At 40.5% G+C, this 21,353-nt stretch overlaps 2 protein-coding genes across 2 annotated transcripts; both read right to left on the bottom strand.

Annotated features, from left to right (window-relative positions):
• Nucleotides 1-3,790: 3,790 nt before the first annotated feature.
• Nucleotides 3,791-8,317, bottom strand: LOC140841289 (uncharacterized). Its single transcript, XM_073208589.1, has 9 exons — nt 8,294-8,317; nt 8,047-8,171; nt 5,945-6,032; nt 5,701-5,760; nt 5,241-5,303; nt 4,899-5,099; nt 4,699-4,810; nt 4,377-4,594; nt 3,791-4,170 (listed from the first exon to the last, which is right to left on the bottom strand). Exons 2-9 carry the CDS (start codon nt 8,169-8,171, stop codon nt 4,078-4,080), a joined length of 960 nt encoding a protein of 319 aa, XP_073064690.1. The 5' UTR covers nt 8,294-8,317; the 3' UTR covers nt 3,791-4,077.
• Nucleotides 8,318-11,905: 3,588 nt separating this feature from the next.
• Nucleotides 11,906-12,358, bottom strand: LOC140840738 (secreted RxLR effector protein 161-like). The gene has a single exon (XM_073207909.1). The coding sequence runs from the start codon at nt 12,356-12,358 to the stop codon at nt 11,906-11,908; it is 453 nt and encodes a 150-aa protein (XP_073064010.1).
• Nucleotides 12,359-21,353: the final 8,995 nt, after the last annotated feature.

Genomic DNA, 21,353 nt, shown 5'->3' with positions numbered 1-21,353 from the left:
AAGCATTGGGATGGAGATTATTGAGGGGAAGATGGTAAAATTGAGCAACTTCTTCAAAAAAATGAGGAACGGGGAAACGGAGACCACTTCTGAGTTGCTCAAGGAAGAAGGCATGGTATCCGGGAGGAGGGGTATCAGGATGGTCGTTAGGACCGGGAATTCTAATGTCATAAGCAGGGGGAATAGTTCCCAAGGACCGAATGTCCCCTACACTACCTGGACGGAGTGTGGAAGTCACCGTAGAAAACCAGAAGGGCCCTGTTATTTTATCTTTCCCTCTACTCGGGGAACTTAGGGGTCGGGAAGAAACAGTAGGCATACCCCTTGGGATTTGAACAGACTGTTCAGAAGGGGTGGGGGAGTTATCCTCCGATAGACCCCTAGAATTTTTGCCAGAGGTAGAAGAAGTGGAATTGGACATGATGGAAGAGAAGTAAATAAGACGCAGAAAAGAGAAACTTACTGGGGGGAGGTGCGAACTATGGGGATGGCCGGAGAGATCGCCGGAGAAATCTACGGAGAAGATCGAAAAAGAAAACAAGCAGGGCTTCGCCGAAGAATAAATTTGCAAGTGATTTTTAGAAAAATCGATGGATCGCTATATATAAGGGAGGGATGGAATCTATGCCGTTGATCTAACATGGATTGGACGGGCCAGATCGGCCTTGGAAATTGAGCGGCATCATTCGGCGGGAAAATTGAAAAGACAGTTGCTCAAATCGAGGCGTCAAGATAGCTGAGAATAGGTACAGGCTCTGACAACACGTCAACAGGATGTTGTCATTATGACGGCACGATAATCGGCTGAAAAGTCGAAGGGGAGGATCGAGAAAACGTGATATCTCGATCTTACTCATATCCTGGAAAACATGAGGTTGAAAAATGAATACCCACTATATTGGAAGACCGGGACTTTCGGGTCTGGTATGATCGTTTTTATAAGTAAAGAAGTAGCACGCCCCGATAGAGCATTTCATCACGGTCGAAAATGAAAACAGCGTATAGTTCTATTACCCATTATGAAAATCCAGAGTCCCGGCCTCTTACGAGATAACTCGGGAACAGGGGATTCCAGCACCCAGCTAATAAGCCCAGGCAGCAGAAGGACCCAGCGCTTTGTGATATTTTGAGTTAATCTTTTTAATTCTCCGATTGGTGATTAGTTTAATTTGTGATAAGACGTTCGCAGGAAATTAAAAGAAAAATGCAAGATATAATCATTGAACTTTTTTATTAAGGAAATGGTCGGCGTCGTATTACAGAAATTTCTAAGGCCACTCGACCTTTCCACTCATCCATCCAGTCGGCAACTTCTTGGATGCCGAGGTTGACGAAAGAGTCAGTACTCGAAACCTTATTTAGATGCCGCCATTCCTTCCACAACATGGCATCCAGCAGGTTCTCGTCAGTCAACAACTCTTCAGTGCGGGATACCCCTAGCTCCCGCCTGTATTTCCTCATCACCATCCTTTGAGAACGAGTAAGGACGGTGCCGTTCAAATAAAGAAGACCGATAAATTGAAGCTTATGCCAAGTACATATGACTTTGGCCAGAATGTACTCGTCGACATTCTTTTTGAAAAGCTCTACATATGAACGTAATTCCGTTGGGATTTGGCTTTGCGCACCAACGGATGAGATAGTACTGCTGCAAGTGCTGGAGTTGCTGGAGCTTGACATTATTCTGCTGATAGGGGTGCATCTTGCCTACCAGATTATTTATAGGGGAGGAGGGAAAAGACGTTTGAAATAGAGAAAGGTAAAGAGCCAAGATTAATTAAAGCATGCCGCCATTTATTGGGAAGGATAATGTATCGGAACCATTAAAACCAGTGCACGTGGGTGATCAATAAAAGCCTCGAAAACCATGTGGGATAGACCAGAAGGCGTGTGCAGTTATCGAAGCGACTCAGAATGCGAAAGGTTTCCTGAGAGTATTTAATGACAATCCAGGCATCCTAATGATTACCAGGATATCATAAGTCCTGGGGCTTCGTCCCCCTCTCAGGAGAATACGAAGGCCCGGTACAATGTTTTAAGCTCCGTGCACCCGGGCCAGTAATCAATCATTCCGACTGATAGTTGGATATCTTCATTTGATTTGCTAGCAAGCATTCAGTAATAAAGATCAAGACCAGATTTTAGAAAAATACAAAGCAAGGGTGAAACAGAAGGATAATTTTATTTATTTATCAGCAATTCTACTAGTTACATCAGAATATTCTTCCTTTACGAAGAGCACCCACATAGTCTTCCACTTTCTTAGCTCATTTGTGGAAGACTTGAGGAAGCCCTCGGTGCTCGTAATGCACGAGAGGATTTTCATCTCCTTAAGCAACATCAGCTGGTAGATTTAGTCGCCCTCGAAGATGTTCACCTCTTCGGTAACGTTCAGGCATTCCCGGTACTTCTCCATCTTTACCACCAGTCTAGAAGCATTAGCTTCTCCGGTCTTGTGGAGAAGTTGTAATCTCTGAAGTTTCTCCCAGTAATGAACAATCTTATGGAACACTTCATCTTCTATTTTGATCTTCTCCTTCTCAGTTAACCGACACGAGGTTTCCTCCATATTTGAATTTCCCGGGTTACTGGAACTTGCCATTTGACCCTTCAAGTAAGTAAACAAGTTAGTGATGACTTGGAAAAGAAGATGTCGCATATATATATAATAGCCAGGGGTTAATCACAACCGTCGAATTTCTGGATACATCAACGGTTACGATGGGCATCGGAAATTGCACCAAGAAGTTGAAAAGACGTACACGCTTATCGAAATATCGTAATAAATCATCCTCGAAGAAACAACCGCACAGGAGATGTGATTGATGTATGTCACAAATCTGCATTGCGTACAGGCATCGGTATTATGATCGGTCCAGAAAGAACGCAGAAGTAACTTTCCTGACCGGGCATGAGGAACCAATCGGGACAGCGAGTAAACTCTAGCCCGACTATTTAAGGAGGGAGTGATGATGCCCCGGTATGTCCCGGGTCATCAACGGGTCCCGGGGATTTTCGGGTCATGGGTCCGGCCCATGAATGATGCCCGAGTCAGGACAGTAAGTGCGGTGATTAAGAGCCCATCCCCCGAGTTGTTGCCATAGGACGTGGCACCCGAGTTCTAAGCACTGTTATCTCTTCTGACACCTCGAAGCAAGAGAGCAATTAATGACGTTGACTTAATAGAATGCATGCGGCCGACCTGTTCCTCTTTGGTTAACATTAATGAGTGAATAGACAGATGGGATACAATTAATGTGTGATTTGACATGTCAGAACAATAGCGTATAATCAGCCACCCTACTGCATTTAATGCTCGTACACCCCAAAAAGAGCGAGGTCATCATTATCTCCTCCACTATAAATACCAGGTTTTGCATTTATTCATTCATTGAGATATTACTGAACACTTAATGCTCTCATTTATTACACACCAATCATCTTGGTTATCTTGCTTGAGTACCCTGCTTGAGTACATTGGTTATCTTGCTTGAGTACCCTGCTGACTTAAGCATCGGAGTAGCCACACCGGATACCCTTCCGGCGCCCATTCACGTGGTTGTTTTTCTTGTCTGCAGATCCTTCTAAGCGTTCGAGAACCTTCTTCCTGCTTCAACGTCCAGCTTATATTTCCTTCCATACTTTTTGATAGCCGACCCGGTCGAGTCCCCGACCCGACTCCATCGTTTGACCCGGGTTGCATCAGATGATGATATAAAACTATGGGGAAAAGAGCATGATACACTCGGGCAATAAAACTGTCTGTGTCCTATTGATGACAAGGGGAGCAGCAAAAGAAACGAGGACATGTAATTCAGAAACCAACAGCAAAATACAAGCACTGCAAGTATGCTTTACCAGATGACTCAAATCATGAAACTCATGAGTGACCTAAAATTATTAACCAACTTCCCCGATCATTTAATTATTTTCCTGGAAATGGACCACTGGTGCAAAACGGAACAATATAAATCATGATACAGATTACAGACAAAGGCATACGGGTGCCCCAATAGAAGCGCATATCCAAGATCACCACCGTATAACGTAAATATATATATTCCACAAGCAGCTAGATCAAGAATCCTGTGGAGCCTCGAACCTCGTTGGGGTATCAATTCCCATCATGCAGCAAAGCCCAGATATCAAAATTATGAGCAAAACAATTGCCTGAAACATTGCGAAAAGCATGAATTCGAGTGTCATTGATATTGAGAATGAAAAGTAACTGAAAAAAATAAATAATGCAGCACAGAAACTGATAAAGAGCAGGGAACTCCAAATTCAGAAACCAGATAAGACATATATTTGCAGTCAAGCTCCATATCTCTCATAGCAAATTATATAGACATTGGACGAATATTCCACCGACTTACCACAAGAATCCCCTCCAAAAGAGATGACTTGATTTGGCAAACTCCATCACAGGCTGATAAGTTAGATGATCCATTTCCTAAGTGAGCTTCAGTAAGAAACCTTTCTAGACCCTGACGAGATGGGTGCTGGATTGATCTGAAGGGATCCGAGACATAAAGCACCGAGTATTTCACACCTAACTGCTCCACGACATTGAGAAGTTTAGACAGAATGCTACCTACATGTTAGTCAAATTACAAAGTCAAATTGCCCGCTTATGGAATAATAAGCCTGTGAAACACCGAAGTGTCTGGTTAGTAAATATTTGAAGGCCATTTATACTTTCAGACTGTCGTTGATCAGAATCTTGTGATGAATGAGAATGTCCATGGCAGAAGACAATCAGATTTGTGTTCCTATCTGAAATTTTTTCCATCCTTGAGTGAACGTAATCCTATCAATGAATTAGGTTAAATAAAAAGGACCGGCCATCTATAAGTAAACATAATGAATAAAGATAACACTGCCTTTCTAGTACTTACATGAACCGACTGAATATCTTCTAGTTTATCAAAATTATCACTCTCCACTAAGCAAGATCCCATTAGAGCAACATTGTTGATTCCCATTTTATTCTGACAAGAATCAGCAAACTCTGCCATGAGCGTATACTCAACTGCCACTTTCTCTGATGCAGCCACATATGGGAATGCCAATGAGAAGCTGGAGTTCAAAAAGGAGTCCTAAAATGAAGAGACACTATAATTAATACCCTTCCTACCATGTGCTGCAGTAATTTTTTCTCAAATAAAGGAAGCTGTAAATGGATATAATCATATAGGTTCTAAAATGGAAATTCATAAAAAACTGGACAACTTGTTGACCTTGAGAAAGTCTACAAGTGCTGCATCTGCCTTTGTGGGTCTGGAAATATCAATAGATTGTAGCTGCCACGGAAACAAAAATTTGGATCACTGAAGAAAATGTCAGATCAAAAATAAGAAAATTGTTTAAAGAGTTGAATATTTCTTGATTAATTACGACATACATCCTTAATTTTGAATTTGTTGCCCATGCATGTCAACGGTAGAGATTTTGATATGAGAAAAAATAATGCCTCCAACTAAAGTAGAAACAGACACTTGATATCCATCCAAAGTCATGTTCATCGATTCTAAACCGAGCATCTACTGAAGTTAGGAATAAAATGTAAGCAATCATCATCTAAAATAAATATGGGAAATTTTGTCGCCAATTCCTCTTTATTTGCATGCGTATCATGGAAGAGAGAAAGGTTGCTAGCTTTTTCCTTGACAAAAGAATAGAGAAGAGAAATACTGCTACCTCTGTTCCAACAAACAGAAAGGCAAAATTCTGTGACTCTTGAGCTTCCTCTCCAGAGCACTGAAGAGGATTTAAACACTATAAGATTTCGCTTCAACTGTAATCAAAAGAATTAATGCCCTCAACTACTGAGGGAACAAATGAATTATTGATCATACTTTTTGGGCCAAAAATGCTTTGATTCTAGGATAAGTATGGCAGGACAAAATTCAATCGAAACATAAAGCAAGTGCACAGAATATACCAGGTAGTTCGACCACCTTCCTTCGGTCATCACAGATTTTGCTAAATCTTTTGGAGAGAGGGTTCTATAGTCAACCATTTCTTTCAATCTGCCAGGCCATCAGAAGCATATATGTGATGATGTGTATAAATTAGAGTGTAAAAAGTTCAAACATAAACTATTACATAAACCAGAACAGATTTTCAGAAAGTAGAATAAAGAGGGGAGGGGGACCAGGTATGAATCAAGGAAAAAGAAGTTTATTTGGTGAAAAGTGGTACAAAGAAAAAGGAAAGAAAGGCAAGGATTAAAACATGTAGGACAGGATAGTGGTGACTTCTTTGAGCTTTATTCCTCTGCTTTACCCCATGTTCAAGAAGTAGAAAGCAAGAGTTTATACCAACGTGAAAAACTGGCAAAGTAAAGAGAGAGTGGAAACAAAATTAGTCAGGAAGGTAAGCAAAGGACAAGATATTGAGACTTTGTTAGAGAATCGGGAAGAAGCAGCCCATTTTTGTCAGTTTTCCAGTCTGAAATTTGTGCTTGAGGCGGCATAGAAAAAATTGGAACAGAGCTATATTGAAGAGGGAGAGCTCTTTGAACCATAGATTTATCCATAGCCCATGTCACCTTCCCCCAGGTAAAAATTGCTTATATCGATATTGCTGCCAATATGTATATTAAAAACTATCCATACTGAAATGAAGAAAGAAACAGAACAAAGGATATCATATTGGTAGTAAGACCGTTAAGCTTGAACTCTATGAGACATAAATAAGGCTACGCCACATCGAGAATTGTAAGCTGAGAAGTGGACCCTGGACTGTAAGTTATTCAGTATCTTTAAACAATAGGCAAAAGGAATGTCATTCAACCAACAACATCATTACTATGTACTCATGTGAACCACAGGGCGCTACACAGACAGGAAATGGTTAAGAATTTCTGGCGGCAACTGGAAATTAGAGCATTCAGAATGCTGAGATTCCTGATGAATTACATATTAAAGGTAGTTAGGTCAACAAAATCCTTTAGCTACTTTAGAAAATGATTCAATTTGAATCAAAATAGAATTCAAATTTTTAAAAAGTAGCTTGAATTTAGTCCATAAGAACAACGCATTCAAGGTAACATAAAGGTTTCTGTAAAGGATGGACACATATCAACTCTCAGATAAACGACTATAAGGATCCTATCAAGAGATGAAACAAAACTGAAGTAGCGAGTTAAACATAGACCTCATCCTCCCTTGAAGCTTGTGTCTACCTTATGTGTTAAATGACCCACATGTATTACAAACTAGCATATCCTCGCAGCGCACATCGAAAAGAAAACACTAATATGTCTAAAAGCTTTACTCATAGCACACAAACATGTGGTATAAGAATTTAAATAAAGAAAATTCTTATTAAGCTACTCATTAAGGCCTACAATCGTAGGTGTTGTCTTGGTGACTTGGTCTTGGTCAGAACTCATGGGATTCAGCATGGTCAGAACTCATGGGATTCAGCATCCGTGGAAATTACAGTTGCAACAGTTCAGAAGTTAACCATACCAATCAAGCTAGGCAAAAAAATGTGAATTTGGTGGTGACGAATTGGTTTACAATCATATAGTCTGAGTTTTTTCATGCAAGGATTTCAAAGCCCTACAGATCTATACTAATTCATACAACCCACACTCCAATGAGATGAACCAGACAGGCTCAATTGGGCTCTCGTGACATGGCAGTTAACGAGGCAGATTTGCATGTCTCAGTAATGTCTTTAATCAAACACGGAGACCTTTCCGCATAAAAAATAATCTATACTCTGCCTGACAAGGTATTACCCCAGTAGGCATAATCCCAAGTCGCCGAACATCGATGACATTACAAACTGCAAGTTATCAAGATTATGGGCCCTATCAACCTTCCAGTATTCATTTTCAAACGCTCTCTTACACCATCCATCGTTATTTTGCAGTCATACCAGCAGGAATAATGACTCAAAAACCACAAAACTGAATATGTTACAAAATCTAGTATATGTCAAGCTATAGAAGACTTCCAATTTCGAAAGACGCCACGACTCAAAAAAATTCAAAACAAGAAATAAATAAACCAGAAATTCGCGGAATCGTACCCATCTAAATGAGGGGACCATAGGAATGCGGGGACAGTTGATTGGATAGCTATACCAAGGGGAAGTTGAGCGGCTACAACAAGCAGCGCCGCCACTACTGCCGCCGCAACTGTTTTCATCCTCATCTGAATAACAAGAAGCGAATCGAAAGAGTGTATCAAACAAAAATGAGATAAAATTTAAATAAATCTATAGAAGAAACTTGCGGGTAATAACAGATGGAAATCCCAAAATTCTGCGACGAAACCTGGATCAAGGTTCCTTGGATAAGGAATTCAATTGGCAAGATTCAGTTTATATTTCAATTTCAAAATATAGAGGATAGATCCTCTCGTCACGTGTACAGTAGAGGAACCGCAGATATGGAATTGGACTACTGGAGAAGACGAGTTATCACATATGTCCCTCAAAATTTGTCTTGATTTTCATTTTAACCCCTCATATATATACACCCCACTGCATATATATTATATTATATATATATATACATCATGATTAGGTCTCTTTAGAACAGTCTCACGAATCTTTATCTGTGAAATGAGTCAAACCTACCGATATTTACAATAAAAAATAATACTCTTACATAAAAAATAATATTTTTTCATTGATAATCCAAATAAGATATATGTCTCACAAAATACGATTCATGAGACCGTCTCACACAAATTTTTGTCGTATACCATTTAAACCCATGATTTTCATAATGATTTGTTATGTATGGATCTTTTACAAAATAATCCAGGATTTTACCGAGACCAACTCAAAAAATATAAATTCATAAAAACCACTCGTAAAAGTCTTCACACATCATCTCTGGCAAACAAGGCAGGGCTACAACATAGACTTGTAAATTTATGGTTACACTCGAACAATTTTGTTTTAACAAATAATAAATTTTCTGAATTTAAGAGTTAAATAAGTTAAAATCATATTTTAGTAAGGTTATGATCTAACACAAATGATTTAGTCTATCATTTAGGCTATAAATAAATCTAAATATTTAAATACTAAAACTTTAAAACTAAAAATTCAAATAAAGATTAAAGACTTACAATTTGTACACCAGAATGAAGAGTGAGTCTCATGTGAGACCGTCTCATGGGTTATAATCCGTGAGACGGGTCAAACCCTACTCATATTCACAATAAAAAGTAATACTCTTAGCATAAAAAGTAATACTTTTTCATGGGTGACCCAAATAAGATACCCGTCTCACAAATACGACCCGTGAGACCGTCTCACACAAGTTTTTGCTCAGAATGAAAGCTTTTTAATAAGAAGATTTTACAAAGAGAAAATAGAGATATGGGAATAAACTCGACTATGCTCTTAGGACAGAAACATCTCTAATATATAGATAGTAGAATCAGATTTCAAATTCTAGATTCCAAAATAAAGAGTAAACAGGGAAAGTTTTTATGAAAGCAAATAATATGTTACATAGTGGTGGTATGTCACTTCTTCACATAGTCTGAGGTGGCATTAGAGATGGTAACTTTCCCCACGAGTTTGGGGCCTCGCGGAAAAAACCCGAAACGGGGATGGGATCTCCGATTTTTTTGAGTTTGGGTTCGGGTTCAGATATTTTTTTAAAATCTCCGATGTAATTCGGGACGGGTATGAGATTATTCCTCATCCCGAAATCCCCGAATCCGCCCCAAAAATAATATCAATAATAAAATAATAGTATTATTAATATTATAATATAATAATCATATTATTTTTAAAATATTAATAATCTTATTATTATTAATATTGATATTGATATTAATATTAATATTGTCTCTAATAATAATAGATAATAATAACTTTTGGTTTGAGAAAATCTCCAAATTTGTCGTCGTTTTGCCATATTAATATTTTTGAAACGGAGATGGGAAGTTGATCCCCGAAATTTCGGGTTTGGGGATTCCCCGAACCCAAAAAAAGCGGGGATCGGGGCGGGTGGGGTGGGGATGGAATTCGGGGATGGATATGGTAATGGCAAATCCGCCCCCGCCCTGGCCCATTGCCATCCCTAGGTGGCATGTCACTTTCTTCACGTGGTTGTAGATCCGTCTTTTCATTTGATATTATTAATGATTTTTAATTTTTGAAATACATCATCAATAAAAATTCGGGAATATCTTCATCTTGTCTTGAGCATCTTGCATTTGCATTAGGGGTGTTCAAACTTCGGATAAAACCGAAAAAAAAACCGAAAATCCAAACCGAAAAAATCGAACACTAAACCGAACCGAAAACCGAATTTTATAATTCAGATATAAATGTTAAAACCGAAATTAATTTGGTTCGGTTTCGGATTATAAATGTCAAAACCGAACCGACCGAAAAAACCGAAATTAATTAAATTAATAATATTGTTTTTATTTTATATTATTTATTGAGATGATATTAGTGAATGAAGAATTATTTTGAATATACTTAGTTGATTATTGTTTATGTAATTCTTTGTCCTTTATATTTAAATATTTTACTAAGAATTCATTAAAAAGATAACATATTATATTTTATAATATATTTATATTGTTAATTTAAATAACTGTATCAAAACCGAAATAACCGACCGAAATAACCGAACTATTTCGGTAGAAAACCGAACCGAACCGAAAAAAAAAAAATGGTTCGGATATCGGATTATATATTTGTAGAACCGAAAATCGAAAAAACCTAAATAAAAAAACGGAAAACCGAACCGAACCGACCGATGAACACCCCTAATTTGCATAAGTTCATATGTTGGGGGAAAAACCCATAAATCGCAGAATCCATCACGTTAAATCATTAAGAATTTGACTGAAAACTTAAACGGAAGCGTACCTGAAACCATAATCCTGAATTGTTTAGAACGTGTCTTGATCTTCCAGATCTACACGCTCTTTCTTGAGAGAATCCTTTAGTTTCTCTTCAGAACTATTTTAATAGGGAGAGAATAATGAAAGTGATATGCGGGATCTGAGGACCATGACCCATATTTATAGATAATGTTTATCAAATCTTCTGATATTCTGTTTTAGCCCATCATAAAAACAGAAATTACACATGTCTCTAACATTAAAGGCCCACAGCCCATTAGATACATTAAAGCCCAAAAACCCGAAATTAATTGATCACTTTATTTGGGCTTAACTTAATAGACAACACACAACACATAATTATTCACATATAAGCCCTATAAATAAATTGATCCAACAATCTCCCACTTGGGTTATATGTGCAACTTTATAATTATGTTTGTGAGAATAACCTTATGAGCTAAAAATTGTTGTCATTCCGAAATGTATCTATGACCAATCCGGTCCATCAATCACATCAACATAGGATCAAAGCAGTCTTCGCTACACTCAAGGTAACTAGACCCATCAATGGTCACATATGCCAACACAACTGAATGACATGAATGGATCGTGAAGTGGATGTGTAGCATGGAAATTTCATGCAATGTGACCTTAACATGCCTATTTCCAACTGGTCCTCCCTTTAACCTTATTGAGATCAAACTTTAAATCATCATCAGTGTGTGATTTAACTTGAAATTTATTTCTGCATAAAATAAATTTACATAATTGTAACTGAAAATGTCTACAACTGAAAAGCATTTAAATTAACAAACTCCACTAAAACTGAATTTACTCAATTGACATCACCCATACTAGCAATGTGCTCATGAAGCTGTTTGGTGGTAGTCCCTTAGTAAACAGATCCGCAACCATAGAGTTTGTACCGATATGCTCAATAGACAACTTTCCACTCTGAATTCTTTCTTTAACGACCAGAAACTTGATGTCAATGTGTTTTGACTTCGTCGAGCTCTGTTGTTATTGGAATACATAATGCTGATTTATTGTTACAATGTAATCTAGTGGCCTTTCAATGCCATCAACAATGCGTAGTCCCGTAACAAATTTTGCAGCCATATTCCATGATTGGATGCCTCATAACACGCTACAAACTCAGCTGCCATAGTGGAAGAGGCTATAAGTGACTGTTTAGCACTCTTCCAAGAAATGGCCCCTCGAGCAAGGAGATAGATGTAGCCCGACGTAGATTTCATACTATCTTGGCATCCAACAAAATCGGAGGTAGTATACCAAAGGATCTCAAGCTGATCCAACCTCTGATATGTGAGCATGTAATCTTTTGTTCTCTGTAGGTACCGTAAAACCCTTTTGACTGCTTTCCAATGTTCCACTCTTGGATTACTTAAATATCGTCCCAACATTCCTGTCACGTACGCAATATCTGGACGTGTTACAAACCTGAGCATACATCGACTCCCCATGCAGATGCATAGGGAATCTTCTGCAGACATTGTAAATTTGTACTGACAAGTAAAACACACAGCTCTTAAATGTCGATGACTATTTTTAAAATATTTAGAAAGATATGAAGTTTGGACTTTTACTTCATAAATATTTGTCCCCACTGTTTTGACATCTTTCACTCCCCTCTAGTGCAAACGGCGAGGAAACTCCCTTTCTCAGTAGTTCGTAAGGTCCAATATTCGAATTATGATCCCGGAATAATATCAGCCAATCACAAATTCCTAAAAGGTAGTTTCAATTGCCTTCACAATGCAACCCTCTTATCCGTAAATTTTGTCTCACGTTGATAGGACCAAATAATATGACGTCGTTCATCTTCATTGTCACGTCTTACCCACGATGTTGAACCTTTAATGGAGTTCGCCGTGAGTTCACTCAATAATATGAGTCCGAAATCATGTGGAGTTCCACGTGTTCACCCACCATGTAATGGATGTCACAAGCTTTCGGCACCAAAGATCCCCCAATAATATGAAGCGAGCCCCGAGTATGTGTAGCGTTCATCATGCACCCATTGTCGCTGGAAAGACACGGAAAATTATTAACAACTTTATAATTCCCCTTGTTCGGGCTTGATATTAATTTGAATCTTATTCAAATGAGGGTTTTAATTTTGAAAGGTCTCATCATTAATTTATTTTAAAGTCGTCCATGTTTGATCGTCGTTTGCGGGATTCCTGAACTTTGTCGCTCTCCTCATACACGCACATACTCATTATTTATAACATATCAGCATATATTATAAAAGTAAACAACCAATGATTCACTCGCCCCCCTTACTAACGGGACCGTGTGAGCTAAACCCGGGCCTAGGTCCAATCCAGCGGAAATGCCCCGGCGGAGCAATGCAAACTATTACTATTAGCTTCCTTCCACTATTTAATGTCTCGATCTTATAATCATCATGGCCCCCATCTTAATCTTGATCATCCCACTTCTACTAATATTACAACCAAATATCCAGGCAAATAGGGATTACATCTCATGGGGTAGGGAAACGGGCCATTAAAACCAAGCCACTTATAATTGATAAATTATTACAATTCATTCATACACCAATATCCTAGCATACACCAGCAAATTGGGCTTGGGGTTTTGCTCCACCTTCCTGCATAGCTCCCCTTATCATACACCATCATTAATTATCCCAATAATTAATTGATCCAATAGATATTATCTGATCCAATCACTAAACCGCCACGAATTATAAACTACAATTAACAACGTATACAAACACCTTGTCTACTTCCAATTAATTTATTTATCACCGACTTCTTGTAACTCACCATTTACTATAAATATTTAAAGTTCCAACTTAAAAATATTTATTTCATGAGAAAATATTTGCAACTTTTGTATTTTAAACTTACGGGCCCAAAACTTATTTTCACCCAAAACATTTTAGCCCATTTCAAATCACAAAATTGTTAGCCATCCAATGGCCCAACAACTCAAGGCCCAGGACACTTTGTATTCAAAAACACCTTTTGGAAAACCCTAGCCGTCTCGTCATCGTCGTCGCGCGCTCCGTCGCGGATTCCGCCAACATGCAAAACAATTTTTTTTTTTTCTTAAAAATAGGGGGGGCTGTTCGGGCCAGAAACAAAAAAAAAAAAAAAAAAAAAACACACACAAAAACCAAAAAAAACAACAAAACAATAAACCAAAAAAAAAAAAAAAAAAAAAAAAAAAAAAAAATAACAAACAAAAAACAAAAAACCAAAACCAACCCCTCGGGCTGCCCTTGCTGCCCCGAAATGGGCAGGCCCCTCGGGCAGCCCGGAGCTGCCCGAAACGGGCACAACATGCTGCCCGAAAACCGCCCCAACACGCTTGCGTTTCGTTGCAAATTTTCGGTCTCATGCGGTTCGAATCAATCTCACCTACTATCTTGTATTTGACACAAAATCTAACCGGCTCTGATACCACTTGAAATGGGCTAGGTTACCGGTGACCGGAAGCGCAACGGACGTTTAAAAATTTTTAATTTTTATACCAAAAAATTCGGCCACCTCCAGTTTGTGCCCCACATACAATCAACACCATTGGTCATACATAGGGTGTAGAAAATCGTGACCTATCAACCTCTGAGGTTGATGATGGCACAAACTTTGTTGTCAAACAACAAAGCTCTTGAAAGGTGACAATCTACATGCTCCTCCTCAAGTCCTTGAACTTTCCTTCAAATTGGCCACAACAACTAGGTAGACCAACTACACTTGCCCACTAGAAAATGATGGCATTTTTCTTTGAGACGTGCGTGTTTTTCTCCAAACAATTGAAGAACACCAAATGAAAGAAAATGGAGAGAAAATGAAGAGAGGATTTCGGCCAATTGTGTGTGTGGGAGATAGAAGGCAGACTAGACTGGTTGTGTGAAAAGTTGTTTCAAAAAGTTGCATGACAGCTTTTGGAAAACACCACAAAGTATCTCCCAACCTTTCACCTCCCATGCATGGCATATTATATGGTTTTTAATCAACTTAAAAACCTTGGGGGGACTAAATTTTCATTATCTCCCATATTTGAGACTAATTAAAACCATTACTTGAATTTACCCAAGTCCCACTAGTTAAATAATTAATTTAAATGAGCTCTACAAAGACTCAATATAATTAATTCCTTCCACATTGAATTAATTTAATTTATTTGGACCTATAGGTCCACTAGTGTGTAATTAATTCAACACCTTGAATTATTTTATTTAGTCCATACTACTGTTATGAAAATACACAATTTAAAATACATTATCACTTGGCCTACTTTTAATTTAGGAACACTCCATAAATTAAAATTTACCTTTCTCCATAGAAGTCATACTTATATTTTTCTTTAAACTTATAAAACCATTTATTAAGTCGTTCAACACATTGAAAATTTTCTCCTTTATAGAAAGTCATACTTCTAATTTTTCCTTACGCTTATAAACTCCTTTATAACGCCGGGTTAACACATTGAAACTATTTTTAATTCTCAACGGGGAATTCTAGACAAGCTAGTACTTGTGTGGCCCTCAATGGTTCATTGATACAACTAGCCGTGGGGTTCACATCTCCTGTGCTTCGACTAAACCTGTCCGTATAGGAGCATTACCCCAAGTGCCCAGTCTTAGTTATCAACACCTGATAAGAGGACGTCAGAACTCTCGTCTGCTAGTACCCAACCAATCATGTTAAACGCTAGCCATCGCTTACTATGATTCCCTAGGTATCAAATAATAGGCCTGCCAAGAACCATTTCTATTATGGTGCGTACAGTACGGTCCCTTCAACTCATTATCCCTATCGATTCGCAACCATTGGTTTATCGCGCGTTTGTCAATGAATCGAGACTATGTGTCATGTCGTAGTTGCATCAATGGTGTAATCTATGAACCCTCTTTCAAATTACAACCATACTTCTGGCAGAAGAATTTCAACCTACATACCAGATAACACATAGGTATCCATACCGACGGTAAGCGGTTGCATCCCCGCTACAATGCATCGGACTCCTACATGTTTCGACATGCCACCCAACCTTGCCACCGCTGACCCCCATAGAGTCGGTAAAGAAGTCAAAGTGAAATGCTTTAGCACCTAGAGTCTATAATGTTGTCCCGGGTCATAAGGACTACTGGTGTACAACCATAAACTAGAAGTCCACTCGATAAGGAGGATAAACCACTGGAAAGTCTTTAAGGGAGGGTGCAGTGCACTTACTCAGGATCACCTATCTGCATGCTCGCGACACACAATGTCCCCTCTACAAATGACAACATGGTACTCACATCGCAGATACTAGTCTCTACTCGAGCGCCTATATCCTTCTTAGTGGCGGCGGAATCGCCAGGAACCGTTAGAAATTACAGTATTAAAATCTGAGTTCCTGCTACTCATCATATGAGCATCTCATATTTCGTTCTACTATTTTGTATATTCAAGGGCTTATCTATGCAACTAGCATGGGGTATACAGATAAAAGAGTGCCAAAATAATAAATCAACATTACTAACATAACGATTGTCTACATAGGTTTCATTGTGAAAACTCGGCCATACACTTGGCATCGACGGGCACCTACTCTAACATCTTTCCACATTTATCGTCTCCACCCGTGGCTCCGTTGTGGCCTTCCTTTTCGACGCTTCCTAGGAGCGCGAGTCCCCCTCATCTCCCGACGAGATAGGCTCTGCTCGGGGAGAAAGGCCTCCGCTTGGGCATTAATCTCTGTTCCCGCGGCCACGTCACCCCGGACCCTGCGCCTCTGCGGCCTTCGACCGCCTCCGGGCCCCTGCGCTCCGCTGTTTCTCGAGCTTCAGCCGCTTTCCCTAGCTCGACGCACTTCCACTCACCGCTTCAGTGCCTCCCGGCTAGACACTCCTCCTGTTTCTCGGGCACCCTTCGCCCTTTTTCTCCCGCTTTACGCCTCTTTTTGCTCCGCTTCCTCTTAGCGGCCGTTCTTGAAAGCTCGCTCTGATCAATTTTCTTGGGCTACATCAAAGATGTCATGACTCAGGACATTAACGTCACTAAAGAATAATGAAAGGGTCGGGAAAAAACAATTTACCTTGCCCGTGACTCTGGTGATCAACCTCCATCAATGGATCGATCCACAAGATCTTCGTTCGGGACCCGATCCCGTAGGAACTAAGTTTTTCGTCCCGATTAGCACTCGAGGATAAGAGGATTGGATTTTCCCAGGTTATTCCCAGGCATGTGTAAAGAGGGGGAGAAGCTTGAAATCCCGGGAACGTCAGGTTGTATTGGGCCAGGGAAGACCGAAAACCAACGGTACAGGATGGGAGCGTCGACATCGAAGATAGAAAAATTTTTGTTTTCCATCCCTTTAGAGAAGAAGGGATGCGGTTAAGACACCGGTAATGCATCCGAGCCAGAACAAAAACCCCTCATTAAAATCGGCAGAAAAACCTCGTGAATGAAAGGATGGGGAGATCAATCGCGAATAAGCTTTATGCGAAACACAAACAAAAGTAGCTACCATAATGCGAAACGCATTGGGATGGAGATATTGAGGGGAAGATGGTTAAAATTGAGCACTTCTTCAAAAAAAATGCGGACGGGGAAAACGGAGGACCACTTCTGAGTTGCTCAAGAAGAAGTGAGGTATCGGGGCGGAGGGTATCAGGATGGTCGTTAGGGACCGGGACTTCTAATGCATAAGCAGGGACTCGTTCCCACGGATCCGAATGTCCCCCTACACTACCCTGGACGGAGTGTGGAAGTCAACCGTTAGAAAACCAGAAGGGCCCTGTTATTTTACTTTCCCTCTACTCGGGGAACTAGGGGTCGGGGGAAGAAACAGTAGGCATTACCCTTGGATTTGAACCCGATGTTCAGAATGGGGGGGGAGTATCCTCCGATAGACCCATAGAATTTTGCCAGAGGTAGAAGGAAGTGGGAATTGGACATGATGGAACGAGAAGTAAAAAGCGCAGAAACGAGAAAACTACTGGTGAGGTGCAACTCTGGGGATGCCGGCGAGATCGCCGGAGAACTCTACGGAGAAGATCGAAAAGAAAACTAAGCCGGGCTTCGCCGAAGAATAAAATTTGCAAGTGATTTTTAGAAAAAATCGATGGATCGACTATATATAAGGAGGGATTGGAATCTATGCGTTGCATCTAACCTATGCCGGGCCAGCTCGGCCTTGGAAATTGAGCTGCATCATCGGCGGGAAAAGTGAAAAGACAGTGTCAAATCGAGGCCGTCAAAGATCGCTGAGAAAGGTACAGGCTCTGACCCACGTCACAGGATGTTGTCATCTGCCGGCCGCTAAATCGGCTGAAAAGTCGAAGGGGAGGATCGAGAAAACTTTCTATCTGAATCTTACTCATATCCTGGAAAACATGAGGTTGAAAACTGAATACCCACTATATTGGACGGGACCGGGACTTTCGGGTCTGGCTGATCGGTTTTTTTTTATAAGTAAAGACGTTAGCCACGCCCCGCCCGCTTAGAGCATTTATCACGGTCTGCAATAATAAAACAGCGTATAGTTCTATTACACCATTATGAAAATCCAGAGTCCCGGCCTTTCCGAGATAACAGGGAACAGGGGTTAGCACCCCGCAATAAAGCCAGGCCCAGCAGAAAAACCAAACAAAAAAAAACACACAAACATAAAGGGACCCAGGCTTTTGTGATATTTTTGAGGTTAATTCTTTTAATTCTCCGATTGGTGATTTAGTTTAATTTGTGATAAGACGTCGCAGGAAATTAAAAGAAAAATGCAAGATATAATCATGAACTTTTTATTAAGGAAACATGGTCTGCGTCGTATTACAGGAAATTTCTAAGGCCCTCGGACCTTTCCACTATCCATCCAGTGGCAAATTCTTGGCTGCCGATGTGACGAATGAAGAGTTCATACTCGAAACCTTATTTAGATGCCGCCCCCCATTCCTCCCCCAACATGCATCCAGCGGTTCTCGTCAGTCAACAAAACTTTCTTCAGTGCGGGGATACCCCTAGCTCCCGCCTGTATTTCATCATCACCATCCTTGAGCACGCGTAAGGGCCGTTGCCGTTCACCTCCAGACGACGATCAACTTGAAGCTATGCAGTACATATGACTTTGGCCAGAATTGTACATCCCCGTCGCCACACACGACGCCCATCCCCCGACATCACTCAGCACACCCCTCTAATATGAACGTAATTCCGTTGGGATTTGCTTGCGCTACCCAACGGATTGTAGATAGTACTTGTTGCAAGTGCTGGTAGTTCTGCTGGGTAGCTTGACATTTATTCTGCTGATAGGGGTGCATCTTTGCCTAGCCAGATATTTATAGGGGAGGAGGGAAAAGACGTTGAACTAGAGAAAGGTAAAGAGCCAAGATTACTTAAAGCATGCCGCCATTATGGGCAAAGGGATTAATGTCTCGTAACCATTAAAACCAGTGCCCGTGGGTGATCAAATAAAAAAAGACTCGAAAACATGTGGATAGACCAGAAGGCGTTGTGCAGTTCTCGAAAGGACTCAGATGCGAAAGGTTTCCTGAGGTATTTAATGACAACCAGGCATCCAATGATTACCAGGAATCATACGTTCCTGGGCTTCGTTCCCCCCTCTCAGGAGAATACGAAGGCCATGGTACAATGTTTTTAAGCTCCGTGCACCTCGGCCCGTACTCAATCATTCCGACTGCTAGTTGGGATATCTTCCTTGATTTGCTAGCAAGCTTCAGTAATACAGATCAAGACCAGATTTAGAAATAATACAAAGCAAGGGTGAAACAGAAGCGATTACTTTTATTTATTTATCAGCACTTCTACTCGTTCATCAGAATATTCTTCCTTTACGAAGAGCACCACATTTCGTCTTCCCACTTTCTTAGTCATTTGTGGACGATTGAGGAAGCCCTCGGTGCTCGTAATGCCACGAGAGGTATTTCTATCTCCTTAAGCAACATAAGCTGGTTAGATTTAGCGCCCTCGAGATGTTCACCTCTTCGGTACCTCTAGGCTATTCCCGGTACTTCTCCATCTTTACCACCAAGTCTAGAAGCATTAGCTTCTCCGGTCTGTGGAGCCGTTGTTAACTCTGACGTTTCTCCCATTCATGGAACAAATCTTTGGAACACTTCATCTTCTATTTTTGATCTTCTCCTTCTCAGTTAACCGGTACACGAGTTTTCCTACCTATTTTGAATTCCCGGGTTACTGGAACTTGCCATTGACCCTTCAAGTAATAAACAAGAAAAAAAATGTTAGTGATGACTGGAAAAAGAAGATGTCGCATATATCTATAATAGCCATGGGGGTTAATCAAAACCGTCGATTTCGGATACATCAACGGTTACGATGGGCTCGGAATTGCACCAAGAAGTTGAAAAGACTTTACACGCTTATCGAAATACTTCGAATAAATACATCCCGAAGAAACAAACCCCCCTCCACGCCACGGAGGATGTTATTGATGTATGTCACAAATCTTGCATTGCGTTACAGGCATCGGTATTATGATCGGTCAGAAAGACATCGCAGAAGTAACTTCCTGACGGGATGAGGAACCCCTCAATAGGGACAGCGGTAAACTCTAGCCGACCATCCTTAAGGCCCTCCGGCGACACGGACCCGCCCCCGATGCCCTGTATGTCCCCGTTCATAAACGTCGGTACAGGGGATTTCGCGGTCATGGGTCCGGCCCATGAATGATGTCGTCTTGTTTTTTCAGAGTACAGTACGTGCGGTGATTAATGAACAGCCCATCCCTCCGCTTGTTGCCACTAGGACGTGGCACCCGAGCTTCTAAGCCAATTTGTTATCTCTTCTGACACTCGAAGCAAAAAGCAAGAGCGCCATTAATGACGTGACTTAATAGCATGCATTGCTGGCCCCGACCTGTTCCTCTTTGGTAACATTAATGAGTGAATAGCAGATGGGATACAATTAATGTGTGATTTGACATGTCAGAACACTGCGTATAATCAGCCACCCTTACTGCCTTTAATGCTCGTTACACCCCAAACAGAGCCGAGGGTCATTCATATCTCCTCACTATAAATACCCTAGGGTTGCTTTATTTCATTCATTGAGATCTTACTGAACCCTTAATGCTCTCCTTTCTTACACCCCCCTCCTCTTGGTATCTTGCGAGACCCTGATTGGTACATTTCGTTATCTTGCTGAGTACCCCATTTGCTGACTTAAGCATCGGAGTAGCCACACCGGATACCCTTCCGGCGCCCATTCCGTGGTTTGTTTTTCTTTGTCTGCAGATCCTTCTACGCGTTCGAGAACCTTCTTCCTGCTTCAACGTCCAAGCTTATATTTCCTTCCAAACTTTTTGCCTAGCCGACCCCTCCGGTCGAGTCTCCCGACCGACTCATCGTTGGGTGACCCGGGTTGCATCGATGATGAGATAAAACTATGGGGGAAAAGAGCATGATACCACTCGGGCAATCAAAACTGTCGTTGTTCCTATGATTGACAAGGGGAGCAGCAAAGAAACGAGTGACCTGTTATTCAGAAAACCAAA

Source organism: Primulina eburnea, chromosome 9 (assembly GCF_022965805.1).
Source record: "Primulina eburnea isolate SZY01 chromosome 9, ASM2296580v1, whole genome shotgun sequence".
Taxonomy (NCBI): domain Eukaryota; kingdom Viridiplantae; phylum Streptophyta; class Magnoliopsida; order Lamiales; family Gesneriaceae; genus Primulina; species Primulina eburnea.
Note: the sequence above shows the minus strand (reverse complement) of the source record. Positions and strands in the feature narration are given on the sequence as shown.